A 26,233-nucleotide genomic window follows, 5' to 3' on the forward strand; every position below is an offset into this window, starting at 1 on the left:
CCGCGAGCCCTCAGATACCGTTGCCGCCAACGCCTTTTGCGTGACCCGGGGGGCGGAGCCGCGCAGGCGCGCAGACGCTCTCTGCCCCCTTCCGGAGCGGGGCGGAGCGGAGCGGCGGGGGTGTCCTTCCCTCCCCCTCCGCAGGATGGAGGGCTGGCGAGGAGGTGAGGGAGCGGCGGTGTGCGCGGGTGGCGGCCTGACCCGGCCCGGCCGGTCCGGTGTGACTGCCTCCCGCTTTCCTTCCCTCGGTGCTGGGCGGGGAGGTCTCTCCTTCTCTGTCGGTTGGTGGGGGCCTGCTGCAGGTTCCCCTCCCCTTTCACCCAGCTCGGGACCATTGCCGCTTCCCTCCCTTTCCCCGTCCCGCTCTTAGCTACCCGGCCGCGCCTTCGGGGGACTCTACCCTGAGGGAAGGCCGGGGGGCGCCTGAGGTAAATATGGAGGGCGGGAGGACGGGAGAGGCGTTAGGGCCGCGGGAGAGGCGTTAGGGCTGCGGGAGAGGCGCCCGGTGCCCCCTGAACCCGGAGGTGAGCGGCGGGGGGGGCGGGGCGCTGAGGCGGGAAAGCCCCGGGGTGGAAGTCACGGCGCTGCCGCACCGCAGCTCCCGGGTCCCGTTCCGGTCTTCCCTCCCCCTTCCGTCCATTCCTTCCCAGCGCTGTTCTCCGGGCTCTGGCCGGGAGCTGGCACGATCTCCGTCGCGTCCCTTTAAACCCGCCGAGCTGACCAGGCAGCCGGATCCTTCTGGAAGAGCGCTGTGGATCCCTTCTTTTCCTCGTCCGGTCACCATGGTTGCATCGCAAGTGCTTGACTCCACTTGAGTAACTGCAGATATTTGGCGGGTTTACTGAAGAATGTGGCCATAGTTCAGTTACGGGATGCTGTAATGGCAGGGAAGTGGTTTCTTAGTGCAGCTTTCACCCATGGAAGTCTGTGCCCTCCAAAATGTTTGTTGTTCTTTGTAAATGTAAGTACTGAACAGAATGAAGGTGCAGGGAGGGAGCCGCTGACATGTTCTTCTTCACCCGTTAGAGAAGGGCTGAGTTTGACGCTGTAGTTGTACAAGAGACTCGCGCTATCGCCAGTGACAATGTGGGGGCTCTGGGGTAAGGCGTAATGATTTCGATTCAGCCGAGACATTAAATAGGATTCTCTACCAATTTTCTTATTGTAGCTTGGTATGTGCCATGTCTAGCTTCACTTGAGACCCTCCAAGAATTATGTAGGAAGGAAAATCTCACATGTAAATCCATTGGAATCACCAACAGGAGTCTAAAGAGTTATGAGGTGGAATATTTGTGTGACTACAAGGTAGAAGAGGTAAGAGAAACACAGACCGATTTGATCACTCTTTCAGCTGGAATTCAGAAGCGAGCCGAAGGTAGTTTTGCTCTTAACATAAAGCTGCAGGCTTGTGAGGACAAGGCTTTTGCTGACGTTGAATGAAGTATCTATAAAACTTTGAACTGTAAACAGAAAGTGGTACAACTGCTGCTCTGGGCATGTTGAGGGAAAGGACTTTGTGTTTTCTGAACCTACAGAGATGTTAGAGTATGAAATGCTTCACCTTTGCATATCTAGAAGTTAAGCAAGATGCTGATGGTTTTAGGTTGTAGCTTGGTATGTATCAAGATGCTTCTTTATTTGCAGGTAACAGTCTGTATTCCTCCCTTGCCTGTTGTAGTGTGTTTAATGAGGAGTTAGGGCCATGTGCTGCAACTGGATTCCTATGGCTTCATCTTGCCAGTGAAATTCAGTCTCAGGATTTGGCCTTGTAACAGTTATTTAGCCTGCTTTAAAACAAGTATTAAATGTATTATATACACAATATTATGTGTTTTGAACAGATTACTCTTTTGGGAGGACAGTTAATATGGCAAGGAGTGATTTTAGAGATTTTTTTCTAAGTTTACAATTATTTCTGTGTGTGATACCACTATGTCCTACTTGTGCATATGAGTTATACAACTAAGTTGGCATAACTGCCTTAACAAATGAGCTTCCTCCAGGTATGCTGTTTGCAGTCAGAGTTCATCTCAGCTGTTTATTTCTTTCCCCTTAGAGATGATACGTAAAGTGTCCAAAGTTGTGCTATAAGTTAATGTGCAAACAGAAAAGTTGATTTTCTTTTCTTTTTCTCCCCAAATCTAATTGCTATGGGGACATCAAGGCCTTCTGCACTGCATGCTGCTGCTTAACTCCAGAGCTCTTGTGTTTGTATACTCTCTGATGCTGGATTGCGGCAAAATGAAATGTGGCTAAACCTGTATCTGTTTCTGTATTTCAAGGGCACAGAATACTATCTTGTGAAATGGAAAGGATGGCCAGAATCTTCAAATACATGGGAACCTCAGAAAAATCTGAAATGCTCATTGCTTTTACAGAACTTTCTTAGTGACAAGAATGAATACTTGTCTCGGGTGAGAGAAGGCAAAGCACTGAAAATGAGAAACCATGTTAAAGCTTTGAATCCTGCGGTCGCAGATTACATTGTAAAGAAGGCTAAGCAAAGAATAGCACTTCAGAGGTGGAAAGAAGAACTCAACAGGAAAAAGAATCATAAAGCAATGATCCTGGTAGAAAATACTGTGGATCTCGAAGGCCCTCCTTTAGACTTCTACTACATTAATGAGTATAAACCTGCTCCAGGAATAAATGTGATAAATGGAATAACGACTGGCTGTGAATGCACTGACTGCCCCGCTGAGAAGTGCTGTCCAAAAGAGGCTGGATTTATTTTGGCTTACAATAAACAAAAGAAGTTGAAAATCCAGCCTGGCTTGCCCATCTATGAATGCAATTCCTTTTGTAGGTGTGGGCCTGACTGCCCTAATAGGATAGTACAGAAAGGTACACCTTATTCTCTTTGCATCTTCAGAACTAGCAATGGCCGTGGTTGGGGAGTAAAAACCCTCCAGAAAATTAAAACCAACAGTTTTGTGATGGAGTATGTTGGAGAGGTATGTATTTATCTCATCTAGATGAGTTATTTACAGTAAAGGAAATGTTGGGAAAAAATCTTGATGCGCTTTCTCTCAGTTTTAACACTTCTTGACTTCTATTATATGATAGGTAAGTCTACTTTTAGGTAGAGAAATAGAGTAAGTAGGCATTCAAGATGACTGTCCAGAGTGTTCCTCCGTTCCAAATCAGCTGTAAAAGGTTCAGTGTAAAGAGAATACTTACCCCATATATGACTACAGAATTATTTTAGGCACATGTTCTAATAGTATTTCTAAAAACAAGTCCTTTTCTTTCACAGTAGTCATAGTCTTTATCCTTCCCTGATCATCCTTATTACTGTAGTTTTTGCTGTCCTCAGGCACCATCATTGCCATACTCCCCACCCAGTGTGTCAGTCCCTTCCTGTTTTGTCTGAACTTTTAAGGTAGTATATACAAACATACTGCTTTTGATGAGCAACAAGAATAAGACTTGTAGTGTGGACATCACTTGTTTACTCAATATCCTCCTAGTTCAAACAGAACTGTAATGTTATAAAAGACTGATCTCAAGTTACTCTTGAGATTCTGTACTGCCTTACATTCATCTGGTCCAACCTCTGCTCAGCTTCAGGGCTCCTTGCAGCCTCTCTGATCCAGTCTGGTGGGATTTCTGCCACAGATTTGCTTTGCTACCAGGTTGACTCGGGAATTCCTTCTGTCCCTTCATATAAATGTTCATGGTGTTAAACTGGCCTTCCTCCTCCCCCAGATCTCACTTCTCATGTTCATACCTTGCAAAGATGCAAGAGGTCAAAGTATCTCTGAGGGCTTAGTGCAGAAAGATGGTATAATTTTGGTGCTTAAAGGAAAGTGTGTATTTACACTTTCACCTAAATTTACTTACTCCCTACTTCTAAATTCTCAAATCTGATCTGTCAGAAAGATTTTGGGGGGGATTTTTGTCCAATTCCACCACATTTTGTATCTGTCTGGCTGCCAAATTGCGGTTTCTTTGCTGAACAACAGTGCATGTCGCTTCACGACACAATGAATGTAACAGGTTGTAGATGAAGTTTTTTAAGTTGTTGCTTCTTTCAGAGGTGACTAGTTCTCTGGGGATTTTGTGGATTTCCACCTTGTATTAGTCTGATTGCATAGCTTCAGCTTTGTCTGTCAGAATTGTCATGAACAGGATCTTTCATTGCAGCCAGAAATAGCAGAAAGATGCTTATAGGGAGGGAGGAGATGAAAAGTGGGCTGTAAATGTGACTGGGTTAAAGACAGATACATGTTGGTCTTTGTTCAAAGGGAGAAAGTTAAAGTTTATTTTACATGAAGCAAACAAGGCTTTCTGGGTCTAATGGCAAAATTGCACTTTACAGAAATTTCCAAGCAAAAAAAAAATAGGTTACATCTGTCATCATCAAAACTCTGAATAGAAGGTGCTGATATCTTTTTCTCCCTAGACAAGGTAGTGCTTTGCATCAGCTGGAGATAAATTACATCCAGAGGAGCCTCAGTCATGGATCAGTTTAGCTGCATGTGTGTCTTCTTTATTTGTAGAATAGTTCACGATGGAAGGGACCAACCCCCCTGCAATGAGGGGCATCTTCACTGAGATCAGGTTGGAGATGGAATTCTGGTTCAGCATCAAAAAGTGACTGTGGAATTCTTTTACCAAGTAAAAACTTCTCTAACTTGACTGTGATACTTGTTTTAATTTAGTAATAGTTAATAATATGATGCAGGTTTTGGTTTTTCTCTCTTTTTTTTCTTTTTAAGGTGATCACAAGTGAGGAAGCAGAGAGACGAGGCCAGCTGTATGACAACCAGGGAAATACATACTTGTTTGATTTGGACTATGACTCAGATGAATTTACAGTAGATGCAGCTCGCTATGGAAATGTGTCCCACTTTGTGAATCACAGCGTAAGACCATGTTTTGTATACTAAGAATCTGGTGAATTACCCTGATTGTGCCAGAAATATCTTCTCCTGCTTTAAGCATATTCTTACCATAGGCACGGTGTTTCTGAAGTAGTTTGTTTCATACCAGCACGGTCTGGTCAGGTAGGTGACATGATAAATAGAAAGGAATATTTAGCCTTAGAGGGCAGTAAGACTACCTACAAAAGTCTGGGAATGAGACGCTGCCTGAAGAGGGCACCTGGTAGGACAGGGGTTGTCACTGAAGACAACCAAAATGGGGTTGGTCTGGCTGTGTTTTCTTCCAAGTAACTAAAAGAACTTAATAAAAGTACTTAATAGAAGAATCAAAGATGCTAGGAATGGATGCATTATTCTGTAGCAGGGAGGAGAAGGGGGTTATGCTGAATTTCATCCTTCAGATGTTGGTAGAGGAGAAAAAAGAAAATTCATATGCTTTCATAATCAGGCATTAGAACAGGCTTCCCAGGGAAGGGGTGGAATAACCATTCCTGGAAGTGTTCAGAAAGCCATGTAGATGAGGCCCTTAGTGACATGGTTTAGTGGTGTACTTGGCAGTGTGGAGGTAATGGTTGGACTTGATGATCTTAAAGGTCCTTTCCAACTTAGTGATTCTATGATTCATTGATATTTCTTCTCTGTAGGTACTTTTTTTCCACCTAGATCTAAACTTGCCAGAGAACTCTAAAGTAAATTTTAAACAGGGCATTTTTGTAGCGTTTTATTTTGTGTTTAACTGAAGTACCTAAAGCAAGAAGGCTCAGCTGCATTTGTAAAGATGCCTGAACTGAAAAATGTATTATTTCTCACCAGTATAATGTTTGTGAGCTATGCAGTCAGTGTTCTACAAATACAGTAAATTCACGTCTTCAAAACTGTGAGCTAATGGTGTTTGTATTTTATGCAGGGAATTGCCAGGGAGAAGGGTGAAGAAGAGTTTTAGGTACAGAGAGTTGCTTTTCACTTTTGGAAATGGGAGTGAAGTGTTCTCAGTGTAATTGTAAAATGTCATACTTCACTTCTGATTCTTTAATGTGAGATATATTTTACTGTTAAAGAAGCATGCAGGGTTTAACAGCCTGTCTCAGTGACTACTGATTTCTGACACTTACTCCAGAGAAAATGATGAAGTGGTTTCTAGTTCCTGCTTAGTGTCCTTTATCCTTCTCTTGCCATGTAGCCCATGGCACATAATTCAGAAGCCGAGCAATTGAAGGTAGAAATTCATGCATGAAAATATTAATTTATGGCCTGGAAGCAATGTTTAAAGCGAGATACAGATGGGGAGTGTGTGGTGCTTGAAACAAGAGGTTGGGTTTTCTGCCAACTGTAATCCTTTTTATGGGTTTTGTGGGTAAATACTGATCTCTAAATGGAGCTTTAATTGTTTTCTTTGTCACCGTTTTTATTTTTTGTCATCTTTTGAAGGTATCTTCATTTGGGCTTTTTTTAATAAGCTGTTGCATGTAGTCTACGTGCTGTGTAAGGGCCTTCTTGAAAGGATTTGCCTCTCAGCTGTGAGTGTTCTCCTTAAATGCTATTTCAAGAATGTGATTTGTTGATTTCAGAACATAACTTACTTCAGACTTCTGTTGCTGAGAGCAGAACAAGTCCTTACTTTCCTGTGACCATGGTTTACTTAAGCACTTGATTGAAACCCGATCTGTGTTTTTCCTAACAGAAACCACATTAATTTTTGCCTTACAGTGTGACCCAAACCTTCAAGTCTTCAACGTGTTCATCGATAACCTCGACTTGCGTCTTCCTCGAATAGCACTGTTTTCTACACGAACTATCAAGGCTGGAGAAGAGTTAACCTTTGACTACCAGATGAAAGGTCTGCAGGCTTTAATGCTGTTCTTGCAGGAGGTTTGGGGCAGTGGTGGCCTTTGTTGCAGCTTGACTGATGATAGTATTTTAGTGCATCTCCCTAAGATTGTAGAGCAGCCATCATATGTCATTGTATGTAGATTGTCTGCATACAGTCTGACATGCAGACAAGATTGTACCCAGGAGCTTTAGCTTTTGGCTCCTTCAGCACTGCTAGCTCACAGCAAGGGGCTGTGGTCAGGATGTCTGCCAAGGCAAATTATAGGAACGCTCAAAGCAATGGTTAGGCTACCATTAAAAAATGCTTTCCTTTATTTACATTGATATTTCACTTAAACTATTAAATAAAATCTGCTAGTTACAGAGACAGTAGGAACAGCTGGGTTGTCTAAGGCACCATTCTCTCTGGATTCTGGTGTCTGTAGGCCTGGGCTGGGGATGTAGGTCTTATGATGCAGTTCAGGCTGGAAGAAGTACAGTCCAAAGCTGACTTCAGTCTGTCTTTCAGAACTTCCTGACTTGTGTTTATCTGTGTTGCAGGTTCAATAGATCTGACTTCAGACTCTGCTGATGGTCTTAGCCCATCCAGAAAGAGGATCAGAACTGTGTGTAAATGTGGAGCTGTGTGTTGTAGAGGATATCTCAACTGAGTTCGGGTATCCAAAGTCACAGATACTTTGTTCTTTTTACAATGTGTTCTAAGAAGACTCTTCTTTCACACATATATTCAAGTATTCTTACATCCAGTGTAAATAAGTACAGTGAATGAAAGGCATTATGTTTGTAATTGAAATGTCATTGGCCAAAAAGAGATGCAGTGTTTCAGGCAAATAGAAAACTGATAATGGGGATTAAAAATTGTCTTTTCTAGCACTGCTCTTTAGGAAGCAGGAATATGTGTGCTGAGAAACCTCTTGAAAATATACCTTGATTGGAATACTAGAGTGTGAGCTCACAGCCATAGGCCAATGGGGAGCTGATGTCAGCAGGATGAAGTGACATTACTGTGAGAAGTCTGGAGACATTTGACTTGAATCCTAACTCATAGCTGACGCTTGTTTTGCTGCTTTTGTTGCATAAGGAAAAGCTTCACGAGATAGCAATAACATTTGTTGTACTGACATGGAGGATTAAGGGCAGCGGCCATCAGACTGTGTCTGAATGAAGCTTCACAGGAGCACAAACTGTAAAGTGCCATTGAACTCAGTGCAAGTCAGGCGGTTGGTCTGAGCAGATTCCAGATATAAGATGAAGGTCCTGAATGTTTTTTAGGTGACATTCTGTTATTTAGAATTTTTACACGTAGGAGTTTCTTCAGTTGTTACATTCTGATGTTTAGGTAGGATGCTGTAGGAGCTCTGCAGCTCTACAGGGAGTTTGTGAGCACTGGACTATGGGTAGTAACACAAGCTGGCTGTTAGCAGTCCTTGTTGAAACAAATTACTGGCTATGGTTTGGCAATAGATAACACAATAGGGAGAGAAACCCATTGCCTAACAAAGCTGATGTGCTCAGTTATTCCTTAGGTGCACAAATACCCTGGGAGTTGACTTATATCCACAACTGGTTTTGATTAAATTTTTACATACTGTGACTATTTTTTATCTAGTGACAGACTTCTAAGATACTAGGCCTGTATTTGTTGCAAAAATGTTAACTTCAGTGAAGTTAGACTAGGGGTGAGTTTACCCATTTTCTGTAGACATTTGTAAGATGTTCTTGAATGTAAAGGCTGAGAAATGTACTGTTCTTCAGCTATATGAGTTGTATGGGTTTTTTTTTCCTGATCATCTTAAAGTTGTCTCGATCTATTCATAATGTATGCAAAGTTTTGCTTGGCTTCATGAACACAAAGAGCAGTTGAGGTAGGTTATGAGGGCAGTTAAAGCCAGGGATGATCTAAGTGCTTTATTCTCATGGATTAAAAGCTTGTCAAACTTGCACATTGCTTACAAATCATGTTGATAGTGTAAGGGAGAATAACGTTGCTCCATCAATGGATGCTATGTATCATAGGTCAGCTCATCACCTTTATAAGGTGCATGGCTGTTGGCTCAGGTGAATGAAGTCAAGTACCCAGCATAGAACTGTTTACTTCATTTGTTAGAAAATGCCTTAAATGCCTCATTAGTTACTAGCACTCCAAAACAAAAAGCACGTTGGTTGTTCACTAAGAAGCACAATTGATCCGGCTCTTTGGCAGACAGTGGAATTTTATACACTACTGGCCAAAGTCAGCTTTGGTTGGGGTGAAGAGTGTGGGCCACTGAAGTGCTGTGTCAGCACTGTCTCACAAAGAGATGTGTTGAAATAGAAACTTTATCTGTTTAATGACTAGGAGAAATTTGGCTTAGAAATGAGAAGGATTTGATGGTACCAGGCTCACCTGTATCCACGCACTTGGATCAGTGCTGAACGCAGTCAGTTTTTATCATTCCACATCCCTAACCATTTCATTTAATATATATATATATATATATATATATATATAAAGTTTAAGTGAAATGTGGAGCTTTAATGTCAGCAAACTCGAGATGATCTTATATCATTTGGAGTTGTTACTGTTTTCTCTTGCATGTAGCCCAGTGGAGTGACGCATTCCACATGGATGGAGTCTGCAGTCTCCAGCTCCTTAATCCACTGCTATCTGCAGCCTTCCCTGTTGGAACAGGATGGAGATAAACTTCGTAGTAGTTGTACATGAGTTCAGTGGCTGCCTTGTCCAAGGAAAGTGTGTTACCATCAGCGCTGGATTATTGCTGCTGTTCCCTGAGGTTCTGTTACCTCTTGTGTGATAAATAAAAGCTTCTTAATTTATATCCAGGAGGTAACAGCAGTTTGTATTTATTTGCAGTAAGACCACATACCCAGTTTCCAGTTTAGAGCCTTGAACAATATTTTGTACTCAGATATTCCCAGAGCATTCAGATTGCGATCAGTGAATGAGCTTAACAGGACACTGTGTCGCTTTTAAAATTCCTCCTACTGTTGTTAGGAGTTTTGGGGGGGGGGGGGGGGAAATTGCCAAATTGGAAAAGAAGAAAAAGCTATTTTCAGTTTTTTAAGGAGCTTAAACCAGCTGAGCTTCTGTTCTTGTTCTGCTTTGTGGTCTGCAAGCATCAGCAGGGCTACCAGCTCAGGTGTGTAGATGTACCTCTTGGAGGCTGGTCACCTGTGAGCTCACCTCTCACTGCTCTTCTGTTGGCTTTCATTTTAATTTTGGTGGGGTTTTGGTAGCAAATCTAAAGCTGCCAGATCACCATAAGAAAAGCTCTTGTCTATTTATTTAATCTCAAAAGTTAAGTCAATCTTTTGGTTCTTTCTAATGTATGGTTTAGGACTGTGTGCATTAGAATATGCAGTTTGTAAGCTCAGGAACATTTTCTTTTCAGGATATGTAATCTCTAGTATTGCTATCTTCCTCTAGGTTTTGATAAAATAAATTAAATTTAGTTTTTCTCTTGTTGTTGTCATTCTTAACCACAAAAAAAAAAAAATAATCTTAACCTGCCACAATGAGCTGGAGCAGCAGGATTTAAGACTACAACCTCTTAATTCCTGTACCCAAGTCATCTAGCACTGTAAGGACTATAGAAGAGCAATGGTGAGGAAGTGGTGTGTTTCCTATTCGGTTTATGGCAGGTAAGAACTGGTATAAATTTACACAATTGACTTGTTATTCTACATTTAAGCACACTGTAAATGCAGCCCTGAACTTCCATACGGAGAGAAGCCAATGGAAGAAGTTCTGCTCTGTAGGACTTTATTCCTGGAGGTTATTACAACAGCAGGTTCACTCACTTAACCTTGATAATAAAAATGATTGATAGACTGTTTGGAAATGAATGTTAACAAATCCCAGGATGGAGTGGGTGATGGGCCAGTGGAGAAGCACGTGGACTTGAATGTCCGTAATACAATATAGACATGATAGCAATTTTTCTTGGGTTGCTTTTCCACATATCAGAACACTGCTGGTGAGACTGAAGACGGGGAAGAGCTGTCATACTAAAAGTCTGCTTAATTCTTTGGGACTTAAGACCACATGGATAGGAAACCTCATGGCTTTAATTTAGGTGACTTTTGCTGTTCTGGCACTGTTGTTGGGCCTGCAGTTTAACACAAACCTGAATGACATTTCCATTTCAGATGCTAAGAATTCCAGCAGAGTTGGTTACAATGGCACTCATGCATGGAGAGATTTGATTGTCTTGATTTAAAAACCAAACCTGAACATGTCTTAATTCAGTGAAATCAGCAGAATGTTGTAGAGGAGGTGAAATCTGGTGACACAAGAGCCTGAAGTAACCCAACAGCCTGGCCAGGATGACGGGTTACCTGCTATTGCTGTGGACTGGCCTTGGAGCAGGCTGCTGCCAGTGGCTGTGAAACCACCCAGGTTTATTTGTAAGTCATTCTGAACAATTCAGAACAACCTAACACATGGAGGAATGGTGGACAAGGTGTTTGCAATAAGTTAGGTTTAAACCAGTGTGTATCAGTCACCTCATTCAGGAGTTCAAGGGGATGACAATGCTGCTCAGTGTAAACAGACTGCTGGAAAAGAACTATTTGATTTATTAAAAAACGCACTTCTCAGTAATTCTGCTACGTTTTGCAACCAAGTTAAAAACAATTGCAGTGAAAACTTGGATTAAATTACAAGTGCAACTATTGCATAGTTTGCATGGTCATACCTGAAAGATGATGTATTCCTACAGTTAAAAATGTGACATTTCATGAAAACCTGAGATCACTTCTATCTCAAAGGCAAACTCTTAGAGCTCATGATAAAGAGAAACACTGAACTTCATCCAGTGTTTAACCCTTAGTTTTGTCTGGTTCGTCTTTTGTCTGCTTGCAGCTCCCAAGAGCTGAAGCTCAGGAGATGGAAGGCTTTCTGGTTCCTCCTGGGAATACCACCTTCTCAGTAGTTCATGGAAGGAACAATAGAGTTACACAGACTGCAGCTTCTGAGTTCTGACAGCAAGAGATTCCTGAAAGCATTGCCTAAACCAGCACAGCTGCAGACAGTAACCAGTATGAAAAACAAGTCAGTCAGCGTTTAATAAGCTTCAGCATTTGTTACCATGATGTGATCAGTTCCACATGTCTTCAGGAGACTCTCTTCTCACAGACTATGTTTTCACCTGCTGCCAGCTTCTTATACAAACAGCGCAGTTTTTCTGGCTGAGGCACTTCAGCATCAGGAGTCAAGGGAATTTCAAAGTCGGAGGAGCTCTGGGAGTCCTTCCTCGGCTTCAGATCCATTGTCCTGGAGTTGTCACTTACTTCCACCACCCCATCTCCAACATGAGTGGTGCTAGCATCTGCATCTTTCTCAGTGTCTTTGCTTTTCAAGTCACAGGCAACATCATGGGCACAAGATCTATTCTGACTCAGTGGCTTGCATGGGCTGTTGTCAAGTGAAGTGTATTTGGTGGTGTCCTGTGATACAGGAACTGTCCTGCTCCCACCTCTGCTCATGTCCAAGGCATTCCTCTCTTGGGTGGTAATGAGCACTGTGTCCATTTGGCTGTCCCAGCCCTGGCTGCCTTGCTCTGATATGTGTGTTGACTGGGAAGAGTTTTGGGAGGAGATGTGTGTTGAGTCACTGACACCATCTGAATCACTGAAGAGTGACTGGGAGCCACCGGCATCTGCTGAGGAGGGGAAGTTGTCCTCGACGTCAGAGGTTTCTTCTAGTCTGTCACACTTAAAGAACATGTCCCAGCGAGGGATGTCACTGCTGGACTCCTGTTGGTCACTGGTTACCCCATTGAAGTTTGATGTGGAAGTGGCATCTGGCTCCTGGGAAAGAACTTCAGCTGTACTGTTTTCAGATTCTTCTTCATCATCATCATCATCATCATTTGATTCCTCGCAGTCCATGAAGTCTACCTTGAGCGAGGTGTAAGTTGCAGTCATTCTGTAACTTTCTGTGCTCTCATCGTTGTTTCCTCCAGTGTTTTCAGACCGTGCTGTGCTGGAGGGCCTGCTCTCTCCTCTCTGCTGTTTCAGAATCTTAGGCCTTGCAGCAGTTAGTTCTGAATCAAAGAGATCATCTTCATCTGCCAAGAAACAAACGGGAAGAAAAACACTAAAACTTTGTTGAGACCAGAGTTTTAAAAAAAATTCATTTAGTATAAAGAGGAGAAAGTTATTTTCTTTGTCCCAGATAAAGACCCAGCAGGACATGACTGACAGTGTTTGCTTTGCCATGTCTTGCCCAGCACCTTAAGAGAAAGCTGCTCATTGCCAGCAGCAGCTCACATGTCGCCCTGGCAGACACATTTATTCAGGCCTCTGATGTGTTTTGCCATGACAACATCACCCCTGCAGGGTGCTCAGTGCTTGGTGCTTCATCAATAGCCAGAGAACCCAGCAGACCCAAAGCTGCCTTCTGGTTCCCAAGTGACTTCTCCAGAGGCCATGTACAGCATCCACTGACCATCATAAGTTAAAAAAGCTACTAGGTGCTAAAAAGCAGTGTGAGAGAATGAGGAAGAGCAATTCCAGTGATACACCACTGTCCTCCATGACACAGCAGGCGATACAAGTCGGAAGAAGCTTTACTAAGGCTGGTCTAGGACTGTGGATCTCTTTCAGCAAAAAAGGGGCTGTTGAGCATTAAGTACACCTTAGGATGGCAAACAAGTGCGTTTCTACACAGCTATGTCCTCTCTCACCCTCCTAAAACCTAGGTTAATTTATGTTTCTCCTTTCTAGCTTTACTCTGGACAGACCGTGATGAACACCACAGCTTGTACCACCTCTGCTTAATCTCAGACTTTCATTTAAGGCACAGCAGCACCAGCAGAAGCTTTACCTGTATCAGATAAGTCTCTCTTGCAGGCTCTCTTCAGTGTTCCTAAGGGCTTGTACCTGGGTTCTGCGTTTCTCCAGTACGACCTGCATAATGGCTTTAGCCTGAGGTGAATGAGAACAGCAATGAGATTCAGCAGATACTTTCAGGAGCAAAAGTTAAATCTTGAAACTTGATCTGAGTATCTCCTTTTTCGTTAAGGAGGAAAAGGACTATCTTCATTTTGGTTCAAACTGAACAACACCGCTGCTCCTCTGCTCTGTACGAGTGCTTTCTAAGCTGCCAACATGTAGCAGCACAAGAGAACAGGCATCTGTGACACCATACAGGGGACAGGAGTGCAAGACCCAAGAGAAACCCTCTTTAAAGGAAACTTCTGAAAAGTAGCAAGGACAAACAGAAACAGGTCACAGGATACACTGAGATGAACGTGCATTCAGATTCCACCCAAATGCAGTTTAACAGCAGGAAAGCCTCTACATGGATATGAGTAGTGCATGGAACACAGACTCTCAGACTTAGCACAACATACAAGTGTTCTTCACATAATATCTGAACTATCAGACAAGCAAAAGGCTCTGGCCTGCAGAAAAGGCTGGGACTCAGGAGAGCTGTCCTTACAAGAACAGAGATCAGTCACCTCTATCCAGCAGTCACTTGTCACTTACAGTTCCATAACTTTCTCTTCTGTCCCACCCACTGGCAGCACATTGGGATACACATTCACAGGCTGGATATAGCTCAGGAAATCCTTAATCTAAATTCCAGAAAAGAAGCAGAAGTTTAATAATTTAACATGTAACATCAACAGTTGTAATTGCACTTTATGGCAGCACGGATCAAAGCACACTCAAAACAAGTACCAACTGTTGTCTCATGTAAAGACCAGTATGACCCATGAGCCAAACTCTATCCAAGCAGATAGCTCCATAACAAGAAGACAGGTCTGAAAGGACCATACATCATCAACAGCTACAGAGACCATCACTATCTCTGAAAGAAAAGGCTGGACAGACCTGCTCCTAGGGAATGTGGTCCTTGCTGCTGGATCTTTTCAGGCCTGCATTTTTCTTACTGGATTTCAAGTGCCTACTTGTGTGGATCAGGTACTCTCTTCTTCAAAGACTTCTGGAAAAGTTTCCCTTCAGTTCACTATAAAAGGTCATCATGACAAAACCTATCACTTTTTCTAAGCCTTACTGTTGTCTTCTAGGTTCTCTCCAGATAGCGAATTCCTTAAGGAATTGTGTCAGTTTTGGAGCATTCCCCATGAGCTGAGGCTTTATCAGTGCTGTGCACTGAAAACACTTGCAGGTTACACTCCTGTCTATAGACAAGTAGGACTCATCTGGTTTTGCTCATGGAGGTAGGAGTTTGTTACAATACACTACCCCCATATGCTGCCATGTTGTATGTACTACAGGATCTTAAAACCAGGACTGCCTTCCTGGTTTCCAGGGCTCTGAATTATCTCCATTTTGGATGTGCAAGGCTTTGTGACAGATCAATTGTCCAGATTCAGTTCAGCTTCTTAGGAGAGAGAAGTATTTTAAGAACTGGATTAAGTCAGGTCAAATGAATGTTTGATGCTGGAGAGGATGCTGCCATGACCAGTCTCCTTTTAGTGTTTAACACAGAAAGAGGACTAACAGGGGCAACTATGATGTCAGAAAATGTGTGGGCAGGGAAAAGAAGGAAAAAGCATTCAAAACTGAGTCACAGCAGATAAACAATGTATTGTAAAGCAAAATTCCAAGCTTCAAGCATTGCATAGTTACGCAATAATCTATCATAGAAAGAGTTAAAACAGTTGTAGCAGTAACCTATACTTCAAGAGAGAGAAAAAAAAAACATAGGCTTATAAGCATGCCCTACCTCATCCTGTTCTTCTGCAGCTATACTGAAACAAACTTGTGTCTTCAGTATACAGAACTTCCTATCCCCTTATGTCTCATGACTGAAAAGATGCTTTGTTGTTGATAAGTCATGTCATCTACTCCAAAACAATCCAAACTCCTTGAATTGTTTTAACCAGTGTGTACTCAACACAACAAATATACAAACCTCACTGTATGAAGAGTGAAAAGAGAAACAAGCTCTGTAGGTACTCTCCCCAGTCCTAAAAAACAGAGGAGGCACAAAAATTAGGTGACTGCTCTTCACCCTCAGTCAACAGGCAAACATTACCTACTCTTATAAAGCCATTTTTAGATTCAGTTACACAAGCCTCTGACAATATATGCACCTAAAACAACAGGTTTCTCTATGGCCCGAATGCTCACCTCACTATTACACTGGTTTTCTTGATCCTTTCTCCAAACCACATAGTGGAGGGTTTGATGACGATTAAGTGCAAGGGGGTTCCATTTTGGCATGTCATCCCACAAGGCAGCCTATTCCATCGAAAGCAGTCATCATCCTGTAGAATGCCATACTAGATTAAGTGTAATCCTACATTTTTCCTCCAGAAATTGAAGAAATTTAGTATCCAGCCAGACCAAATATGCATCTTACTTCCAACTCCTTTGAAACACTGCTGTTGCATCGTACTTCAACAGCTGGAATCAGAGCACCCCTTGGGAAAAGGACCTGGGGGTGTTGCTCAATGAGAAACTCAAAATGAGCCAGCAGTGTGTGCTTCAGTCCAGAAACCAATGGTATCCTGGGCTGCATCCCCAGCAGCATGAGCAGCAGGTCAAGGGAGGGGATTCTCCCCCATCTGCTGTGCTCTGGTGAGACCCATCCTGCAGTCCTGATCCAGCTCTGGGGCAAAAACATAAGAGGGACGTGGAGCTGCTGGAGCAAGTCCAGAGGAGGCCATGGAGATGCTCTGAGGGCTGGAGCAGGTCTGCTCTGGAGCCAGGCTGAGAGAGCTGGGTTGGTTCAGCCTGGAGAAGAGAAGGCTCCTTAAGGGGAGATCTTAGAGCAGCTCCAGTGCCTAAATGGGCTACAAGAAAGCTGGAGAGGGGCTTTTTACAATAGCCTGTAGGGACAGGACAAGGGAGAATGGCTTTAACCTGCCAGAGGGGAGATTGAGATTGGATATTAGGAAGAAATGCTTCCCTGTGAGGGTGCTGAGGCACTGGCACAGGGTGCCCAGAGAAGCTGTGGCTGCCCCATCCCTGGCAGTGCTCAAGGCCAGGTTGGACACAGGGGCTTGGAGCAACCTGCTCTAGTGGAAGGTGTCTCTGCCTGTGGCAGGGGTTGGAACTGGATGAGCTTTAAGGTCCCTACCAATCCAAACTATTCTGTGGTTCTAAAGTGCAGCCAACAAAGTAAATCAATCAGAAACACCAGTGCCCTAAAGTGCCATCTCTAGTTCTACCTGCATTCCTCCAAGCTGGAACCTTCAGCTTGACAGCCATCCTGCAAAGGAAAGGCTGCACACTTCAAGCACATTACGTGGCTGCAGGAAGCACCATCTAAACTGCTTTTAATATATTTAAATGGGATCTAATCTGCCACTTGTCTTACTTCATTTAAAAATACAACTTTTAAGTTTCAAATACAATTCTAGCACCAGCTAATATATTCTCCCCCGCCTTTTTTAAAGTGCTTACTGTTCTTTACATTAAGCCACCACTAACTCTTCAAAAGCACCAAAACATCAGCACCCATGGCCTGTCTTTCACAGAAAAGGTAGCAGAGGATCTGTATAACAATACCCACCCGGGGATGTCGGCAGGCGTGAATCTGAGTATGTTGATCTGTAGTAACGTGGTAGAGGATTTCTGGCATGTTTCTGAACATATCAAGTTTGTTCATGTGCACCTAGAGAAAGGCAGAGTTTACTCTTAGTTAGCTCAGTGTGTTTGCCAGGCTGCAGCTGGAGTAACTGTACAGAGGTGGTTCTGCTCCCAACAAATGATGGCAGGCATTTAAGCAACTACTACCTACTATAACATCCAAGCAGAGAGGTGTCAGCCCAAAGTAATTTGGACATCTAGACCAAGCAGAACATTCGTCCCCTCCTCAAGAGGGATGAATATGCATCAAAGTCAGAATATATCTGCCAACTATTAATGTCATATGTAAATGAGAAGGCTTTTATCATTCACAAGATAAAAGAGGGAGATAGAAACACTAAGCTTGAAAACTGGGAATTAACTTCTCCCTGGAGACTCCAGATGTTCCAGACTGAATCAAGCAGTTAACTCATTTTGAGCACAACTGTAGCTTATGTGAAGTTAACAAAAGTAGGAGCATCTTTCACAGGCAGCAGTCCTCTGAACAGCCACTTCCAGCTCACGACTGGCCACTGAAGATCTGTTCTAAAGCAACAATGATAGAAAAGTTACCTTGACCCCAAGTTCCTCACTGAGGTTTATGAATAAATATTCATATCCATAAGCAGCTTTGCAGTTCAGCCAAACAACATGGTTGCGAGTCAGGGAAATCCAGCTTCGCACTAACTCCAAGATCCCCTTTAAACATTCCTCCTGAAGGGTTTAAAAAAGGTTGTGAATCATCTTTGAAGATACTCTGGTGATGGAAAATAGCATTGCCTTGCAGGACTTGGCTATCAAAGGGATGGGTAATGAAATTAGCAGTTTTAAGGACCTTTCCTCTCACAGCTTATTTAGACTTACCCGGCTTGGTATATGATAAAACTTGGGATCACAGAAAGTAGTGTCCAAATACACACTCTGGATGTCTTTTACTCTGAAAGAGAGAAATGCGATACCAGAGTGAGCGTTGTATCACAGGACTAAGACATACCACTTGCCTCCCTCTTCAAAAGGAGGCAATTCTTCCTCTTTGTTACAAAGAACAAGTCAAAAGGGGCTTGTAAGTGCACTGCAAATATATTAAATTGATAATTAAAAAAATGAGGGAAAGCAAGTCCGTTATTCCTGAATAGTCCATGCCTGTGTGATCTTTTATTCTCCCTAAATCCCATTAATAGTTGAAGTCTCACCTGGTCCCTGAATGCAAAAGCTCCATCCTGGCTGCTTCTCCTTTGGCCAGCCTGAAATCCCCTGTGTACAGCACAGTGCCATTTTCACCTTCAAACAAAAACCTGCACACACAAACGCTCTGGTCAAACTCAACAACATAAAGCATGAAGTGCCACATGTTCATTTGTTACCTTGCTTAGGGCAGCCTACATGGCTCATGTGTGATACAACAGAAATACTGGGCTCAATTTGGTCCTAGAGTGATTTCAGATAAATCTAATCATTCAGACTCTGTGTCTGGGAAATAACCTGGAAAATAAGACCAAAGCCTCACAGATTCCATGAGGGCAACCCAGCTGCTTGTTGTAGCCAAAGGAATCTACCCCAGGGATCTGCATCAGGAAACCTAACACCTGCTTTTTAGGACAAATTTCTCAGCAGATATTTAGAGTATTGAAAGGACATACATGACTGATCCTGGACAGTGCCCAGCTGGTAGGAGTGTCACCTCTACATCTTCTTTCTGGAAGAGATGGGTTGGCATTACTTTCACACTGTAATAAATACTATGAGTACTTTCACTGACACAGTGAAAGCAATGCATTACTGCCCATAGCTGCTTGTAGCACTGCTTTTGAATGAAGAGTCGAGTCTCTTCACATTCCAGCAACTCCTGAAGAGCAACAACCATCCTGTCGTGCCACGAGAGATGACTGAGTATGGCATGATACTCATAAAAGCAAGACAGGAAAAAGACCTAACTCCTTGGTTCATGAATCACAGAACAGTTTGGGTTGGAAGGGATCTTTGAAAATCATCTAATCTGGCTCCCCCTGAGATGAGCAAAGACATTTCCAGGTTGTTCAGAGAGCCATCGAACCTGACCTTGAACACTTCCAGTGATGGGGCATCTACCACCTCTCTGAGCAACCTGTGCCAGTGTTTCACCACCCTCCTCATAAAAACATACCTTCCTTTTCCCTAGTCTAGATCTCCCCTCTTTTAGGTTAAAGCCATTCCCCCTAGTCTACCACAACAAACTCTGTTAAAAATATTGTTCCCATCGTTTTTGTCAGCCCCTTTAGGCACTGGAGGTGCTCTAAGTTCTCCCATTAAGGAGCCTTCTCCAGGCTGAACCAGCCCAGCTCTCTCAGCCCAGCTCCAGAGCAGAGCTGCTCCAGCCCTTGCAGTAGCTTTGTGGCCTCCTCTGGACTTGCTCCAACAGCTCCACATCCCTCTCATGCTGTTGTCCCCAGAGCTGGACACAGGACTGCAGAGGAATCTCATGGGAGAGGAGTAGAGGGGGAGAATCATCTCCCTCAACCTGCTGCTCATGCTGTTAGGGATGCAGCCCAGCACACAGCTGGCTTTCTGGGCTGTGAGTGCACATTGTCATATATGTGCAGCTTGTCATTCACCAGTATCATGGAGATATCTTAGGATACACTTTGCCCGGAGATGCTCTAGAAGACCTTTAAGTCCTGTGCTTAAAGCTTGTTAAAATAAGCCAGGAAATACAAAGTGAAAATATTACAAGAGTAATAGAATCATAGAATGGTTTGGGTTGGAAGGGACCTTAAAGCTCATCCAGTACCAACCCCCTGCCAGGGGCAGGGACACCTTCCACTAGGCCACATCACCAAAGGCTCTGTCAACCTGGCCTTGAACACTGCCAGGGATAACGATTACATTACAACAGGTAATTTGGTAATCACTAATACCCTGGGAAGGCACTACCCCAAGAAATGCTATGATAGTAAGAAGAAAGCAGGCAAGAAGAATTCATGAGGCTGCACATCTTGGAGAGAAGGGGAACATACACTTCAAAACAACTTGTCCATTTGGGATGTGACAGTGAGATCTGTTTCCAATGCTCATGTGAACAGTATTACTGCCCATTACAAATACATGAATCTGCTTTTTGTGTGACGTACCTCACCAGTTGCTTCATCTACCAAAGAAATCTGAGTTGGGGTTTCAACTTCCAGTGCAACCTGTAACAAAAGGGAAAAATTCATTACAGCATTTACTGAACATTTAGTTTCATGCTTATGGCTTTATAGTCATTATGTAGACATCTTTAGCATGCACTGCAGCTAAAGCTAAGCCTGTAAAATTGAGCACATTTTCCTGCAGTAAGTCATGAATATCCATTTCCAGTGGAAAATGGTAAGTTTCCTAAAAGTTTTCTAAAAATGAAATGAAGAAACCTCAATCAAGGTGTGCAAGCTAAAATGTTAGTGTGTTGGACTTCTAACAGCAACAGCTCTCATTTCTTGTAAGCCTTATTTTTGGGTGACTACAAAACCTAGTCCCAGAGCTCACCGGCAGATCTCACCAGGACCCGTGTCTGTGCTGCAGCACTTCCCCTCACTGTTCCCTATCCCCAGAAGCAGAGCCCACAAATCACATGCAGCACGTATTCTGTGTTTGCATAGGGGTGACTGATCTGTAGACCACAACTGATCCCGTTTTGCCATATCCTCTGCTGAGTCCTGCACCCTACGTGCTCTGTGGCCCTCTGCAACGTTAGTGCTGCTATGAAGGCTCCTCCCCCATCAGAAGCCAAAGTGAAAGGAAAGTCTCCTGTCATTACCCTCCTTTGGTGTAACCTCTTGGCTGAGCAGTCTCTTCAGCACCTGGGGTTTCACTGCACTAGCTGGAGTCACAAAACACCAGACACCATGTTCCAAACTTCTGGGAAGCTCCACCAGATCCATTACAAAGGTGGTAACATTTGGCTTCTCCAGCAGAAACCACATCACCAATCAAACTCAGAGCTTGCTCCAAAGCAATTATGTGTCCCCAAAAAATATTTTATCCTAAGAATGCAAGCCACTGGCAATACTTGATTTGTTTAAACATCAATACTGATTTTATTATCTACAGTTTCTGAAGCTGACTGAACTCCAGAGGCTGATCTAAATTCTGCATGCTCAGTATTGCTCAGCAATTCTCAAAGTTCTTACTGCAGTGAAACAATTGGCAAGTCTCCTTCAACCATCAAACATGCCCAAGAGATGCTCAGAGTCCTTTTTACAGAGCCCCAAATCATGTTCACTCCCTCCCTAAGTCATTAAATCTTTCAGTTTCTCAAGGTTTCATAATAGCAAGTTATTGCCTCCCTCTGCTTCACAAATATACTATGACCTACAACAGAAAACATATTTTTCTTACCCAGGCTTACCTCCCAGGTCCCACTCATATGAGTTTCTTTGGACATGGCCCTTAAGACCCAGACTTACAACCTATTCAAGGAAACTCCGAGCCATAACTCCCCCAAGAAAACAAGTTTCAGCTTGCCTGAAGTCCTTCTTGACCTTCCACTTGACTAGAAAACCCTCCTGTCCTTGCTTGGGGGATACAGCAAAATCCTTACATTATGTGATGATGTGAAAAGTGAGATGTGAAAAGAAACATGTTCAGTTTCAAAGCCCGCATCTGCAAAGGGAAGGAAATCACTACAAGTCACACCCAGAATGACCACTGAAGTTTGGCTTCAAACAGTGGAAATAGAAGAAACTAATCAAGTTCTTTAGTGATTTTACGTCACTAAAACATTTTCATGTTTGAAAAAGTCCATTTTCCAAAAATCAACAGGAAAATAATAGAACTAAAAGGTTATAAATAGTCCAAGTAATATGAGACTTTAAATGAAGCAAAAGAGAAATTAAGGACAGGAGCAAAGAGACATGAGCAAGATAAGAAAATGAGGGAGTGATATAAAGACCAATGGAAAACAGTTAAAGCTGAAGTTGAGAGAAAAGGATAAATTCTGTGAAGGGAAAATTAAGATTAAATAATAATCCAATAAACCAATCCCACATTGTATCAACACCAACATTTAGACATTCCTGAGGAGGGGAAGCTCCCTCTTTCCTAGAGGCACTCCTTAGAAAGCCTTCATTTAAAAACAAACAACAACTCACAATGTGATTCTCCCAAAATCTGTACTTCCAGTTAGTCAACAGCAATTCCTTGGTTACCGGGGAGCAGTACAATTTAACTTTCAAGCTGCAAGGAGAGAAAAAAACACAGATGAGAGGGAACAATCTAACGACACATCAACACCTGGCACCTACAACATCAAACACAGTGCTCAGACAGTGGCCTCATCTAAAGAGACCTACAGATGTAAGCCTGCAAGAGCTGTTCTGTTCCAACCTGAAGTGGGATGGGGTTCCTCCACCTCACTGGTCTCCCCTGGAACAGGCATTTGGGACAGTTAGCATTCAGCAGAACACAGAAACATCCTTTTGCACAGTGCATAAAGAGACCTGATGAGCAAAGACAGACTCTGCTTGCATTTGAAGATATGCAATATCTACACTAAGAAACTAAACAGTGCCTAAGAATTGGTCCACAACCTCTCTGGGCCCATTGCCATGTTTGACCATGCTCATGATGAAAACAAAAAGGTGTCTCTTCTGTTATACACTCCAAGAAGAGTATGGCTCCATCTTCTCTACCCCTGCCTGCACACACTGATTGTCTACCACTCTTACAGCTGAAGACACCTAGCTCTCAGCCCCTCCTCACACATCAAATGCTCCAGCCACAGATCAGTGTGGTGGACCTGCTCTAAAACATCAACGCTGTTTTTTGTCCAGGACTGGACTCTTACTCTAAAGTCTCACAAGTGCTGACCAAAGGGGAATAACTGTCTTCCTCAAAACTGCTGGCTGTGTGCTTGCTCATACACTGCTGGTCTCCTCTGTGCACAGCACAAACACGGTGCTATCTCCACAGACTGACCCACTTCCAGAAAATAATAGCAGGGATCCTCATGAAGTTCAACATGACCCGGGGCAGTGACAGTATCAACAGAGGCTGGGGGATGAATGGATTGATAGCAACCCTGAGGAGAAGGACTTGGGGGTTTTGATGGATGAAAAATCAGGCATGAGGCAACAGCATGCATTTCCAGCCCAGAAAGCCAACTGTATCCTGGGCTGCATCTTCAGCAGCAGCAGCAGATCAAGGGAAGGGATTCTCTCCCTCTATTCCACTCGTGTGAGACCCACCCTGCAGTCCTGCATTCAGCTCTGGGGGCAACAACACAAGAGGGATGTGTGTGGAGCTGCTGGAGCAAATCCAGAGGAGGCCATGGAGATGCTCAGAGGGCTGGAGCAGCTCTGCTCTGGAGCCAGACTGAGAGAGCTGGGCTGGTTCAGCCTGGAGAAGAGAAGGCTCCTTAAGGAGAGACCTTAGAGCAGCTCCAGTGCCTAAAGGGGCTGCAGGAAACCTGGAGAGGGGCTTTGGACAAGGGCCTGTAGGGACAGGCCAAGGGGAATGGCTTTAACCTGCCAGAGGGGAGACTGAGATGAGCTCTTAGGCAGAAGTTCTTCCCTGTGAGGGTGCTGAGGCGCTGGCACAGGGTGCCCAGAGAAGCTGTGGCTGCCCCATCCCTGGCAGTGTTCAAGGCCAGGTTGGACACAGGGGCTTGGAGCAACCTGCTCTAGTGGAAGGTGTCCCTGCCCGTGACAGGGGGGTTGGAAATGGATGAGCTTTTAGGTCCCTTCAACAGAAACCACTCTGCCTCCATGCCTTTATGATTCACAACAGTGCCCTTCTCTTATTTTGATCACATTTTGCTTTCACCCACCCACCTCCCCTCAGGGTCTCACCCTGCCGGGCCGGGCCGGCACCCACTGAGGCTGCGGCAGCGCAAGTCAGCCCTGCGGGTCCCGTCCTCCCCTCATCCCCCGGAGTCCCCCCGTACCTGCTCTCCATCCTCCTCCTCAGGGCGGGCGCCCGCAGCCCCTTCATGTGGTCTGTGGAGACAGGGCACAGCCATCAGTACGTGTGCGGGAGGGGTGGGGGGTTGCCATGGTGACGGGCGATACTCACCCTTGTGGCAGTGCGACAGGAAGTAGGCGCGCGCCAGCAGGTTGTCGTGATCGAAGCGGTCAATGGACACGGACGGGTACTCACGCACGCGGCCCCCGAAACGGCTCATGGCGCCCAAAGCCGCTTCCTTGTCGAAGCCCCGCCTCTCCCTGCCTCCAGCCAATCACGAAGAGGATCCGCCTCCTGACAACCTATCAGAGAGCGCGGCGGGAGAGGAAGAACCGGCTTCTTAAAGAGGCAACGGCGGGCGGTTGCTTGGCAACGGCGGGCGGCGGCGGCCGTTGGCGCTGTGAGGGGAGTGCGCCGCCATCGCGCTTCAGCGGCCGTTCCGCGCCGCCGGACTCGGGCATAGTCCCCGTTCTGCGGCTCTTACCCGAGGTGGGTCGGTTCCAGGCCTGGGCAGCCGGGGTGTGGAGTGGGGCTGTGGTCACCTGGTGACTCAGGCTTAGACATCTGGCTGAGCACCCTGGCAAGTGCAAGGAGCTCTCACGTAGTCTGTGGAAGTCATTGAAAACCTCTTATTGGTTCTTATAGGATGTCAGATAGGTATTGTGTGTGCTTACTTGTGTTAAGTGGTTGGAGAAGCACGGGCATCTCCTAGTGCATGGCATCTGCTTTGGGATGCCTGGGGCCTCTGCCTGGGCCCAGGGATGGAGCTGATGATTTCTTGTTTGCAGGCTCAACCCGTAACACAGCTGAGCATATGTTACAGACAGGGCTGGTCACACAGGCTGTTGCAGATGAGGTGTTGCCTTCACCAGAAAGTACAGGACTCACATAAAACAAGGCATAAGACAAGTCCCTTCCTCCTCTTCAGCTGCTACCCATAAAAGGTCAGCAGTTCAGGTATACACACACCACTCAAGCTTCTCATGCAAGTGCATATTTGTGGATCCTCTGAGGACTAGCACAGCTCCTCTGTCTGCCGAGCACCCCTCCACAGATCCTAGGCCCCCCAGCCTGGTTCCTGGGTTCCCCGCTTACCTGTTAGACCAGTTGATGATCACAACTGGATCATCAGTTGCACTCACGCATTCCTCATGTACTCCATGTTCACAAGTCCCTCTGGGTGTACCAGCATGGCTCTGCTGCTCACTTGATACCCTGGCCTGGACCTGAGGTTGCCCCTCCTCGCCAGCTAGTCCAGCTTAAAGTTTCCTAGCTAATATGGGTATACACCCCATGTGTACCTGGATTAGAGAAGATACAGATGATACACAGATAGACTCCACAAGTCATTAGAGGTGTAAAGTAGGTATGCTTTTATTCAGCGCTGAGGCACATGGGGATTGCTCCTCCAAAAGCATGCGCACCTTTCCTTTGCCACTCAGTTCTTTTATATTACATATAATGATTACCTAAACATGAGATTGCTTCACGCCTAATACATATGCAAAACCTATTCCTATCTAGTATTATAATTAGTTTTCTGGCATTTGTCCCATTGGTGCGCCTGCGCAGTGCCTCCTGGTGGTGGTCGTTAGGGGGTCATGAGGATGAAGGCCTGTAGTTCCTCTTCATCACTGCAAGTAACCTCTTGCTTTCACGCAGACTCAACAGGGTTTCAGCTCCTATCCAAACCTCATGTTCGGTACAAGCCGGTTTTATGTATCTTAGAGCAGAAACTTGTCAAGTTTGCAAGTTTTGTTACTCTGGCTATCTTTTGTTCCTTTTCTTTCTAAAGATACTATTTAAACAAGAATGTCTTAAATGTTGAGTTATGAATCTTATCTACTACAATTCTGCCTAGCAGCTGTAACTCTTACAATTCTGCTTCACCGTTCTAGCAACTTTGACTCCGACGGCTGCTTCACCAAGCACAGCAACTGCTTAAGCAAGCAGGCACAATGTTAACCCTTTATTTCCCAGTACACTCCTCCTCCCCAGCACAAGCTGTGATCCACAGTCATGCTTCTATTCCTGGCATAGAGCCCCTCATTCAG

General features: G+C 44.4%; 2 protein-coding genes across 5 annotated transcripts; one reads left to right on the plus strand and one right to left on the minus strand.

Moving 5' to 3' along the window:
• Nucleotides 1-58: 58 nt before the first annotated feature.
• Nucleotides 59-10,174, plus strand: SUV39H2 (SUV39H2 histone lysine methyltransferase). Of its 3 annotated transcripts, XM_061467272.1 has the most exons (7): nucleotides 620-961; nucleotides 1,169-1,314; nucleotides 2,283-2,954; nucleotides 4,722-4,868; nucleotides 6,594-6,723; nucleotides 7,257-7,372; nucleotides 9,298-10,174. In XM_061467272.1, the coding sequence occupies exons 1-6, from the start codon at nucleotides 940-942 to the stop codon at nucleotides 7,364-7,366; spliced, it is 1,227 nt and encodes a 408-aa protein (XP_061323256.1). In that variant the 5' UTR covers nucleotides 620-939; the 3' UTR covers nucleotides 7,367-7,372; nucleotides 9,298-10,174. The 3 variants fall into 3 exon arrangements, with proteins under 3 accessions (XP_061323257.1, XP_061323256.1, XP_061323255.1); XM_061467273.1 differs by lacking the exon at nucleotides 620-961 and adding an exon at nucleotides 59-164 and having other exon boundaries at nucleotides 7,257-10,174; XM_061467271.1 differs by having other exon boundaries at nucleotides 7,257-10,174.
• Nucleotides 10,175-11,334: 1,160 nt separating this feature from the next.
• Nucleotides 11,335-24,451, minus strand: DCLRE1C (DNA cross-link repair 1C). 2 transcript variants are annotated; one of them, XM_061467268.1, is made up of 15 exons: nucleotides 24,291-24,369; nucleotides 24,163-24,214; nucleotides 22,605-22,717; nucleotides 22,370-22,454; nucleotides 20,375-20,434; nucleotides 18,908-18,963; nucleotides 18,461-18,562; nucleotides 18,132-18,204; nucleotides 17,841-17,981; nucleotides 17,212-17,313; nucleotides 15,825-15,961; nucleotides 15,607-15,661; nucleotides 14,211-14,299; nucleotides 13,546-13,646; nucleotides 11,335-12,787 (listed from the first exon to the last, which is right to left on the minus strand). In XM_061467268.1, coding segments are annotated over exons 6-15 (1,758 nt in total). In that variant the 5' UTR covers nucleotides 18,910-18,963; nucleotides 20,375-20,434; nucleotides 22,370-22,454; nucleotides 22,605-22,717; nucleotides 24,163-24,214; nucleotides 24,291-24,369; the 3' UTR covers nucleotides 11,335-11,831. The 2 variants fall into 2 exon arrangements, with proteins under 2 accessions (XP_061323252.1, XP_061323251.1); XM_061467267.1 differs by lacking the exon at nucleotides 22,605-22,717 and having other exon boundaries at nucleotides 24,291-24,451.
• Between the last annotated feature and the right edge of the window lie 1,782 nt (nucleotides 24,452-26,233).

Source organism: Pezoporus flaviventris, unplaced genomic scaffold (genome assembly GCF_033815535.1).
Source record: "Pezoporus flaviventris isolate CSIRO_AGI_PZ_B2104156 unplaced genomic scaffold, CSIRO_AGI_Pfla_v1 ptg000045l, whole genome shotgun sequence".
In the NCBI taxonomy this organism is placed as follows: Eukaryota; Metazoa; Chordata; class Aves; order Psittaciformes; family Psittacidae; genus Pezoporus; species Pezoporus flaviventris.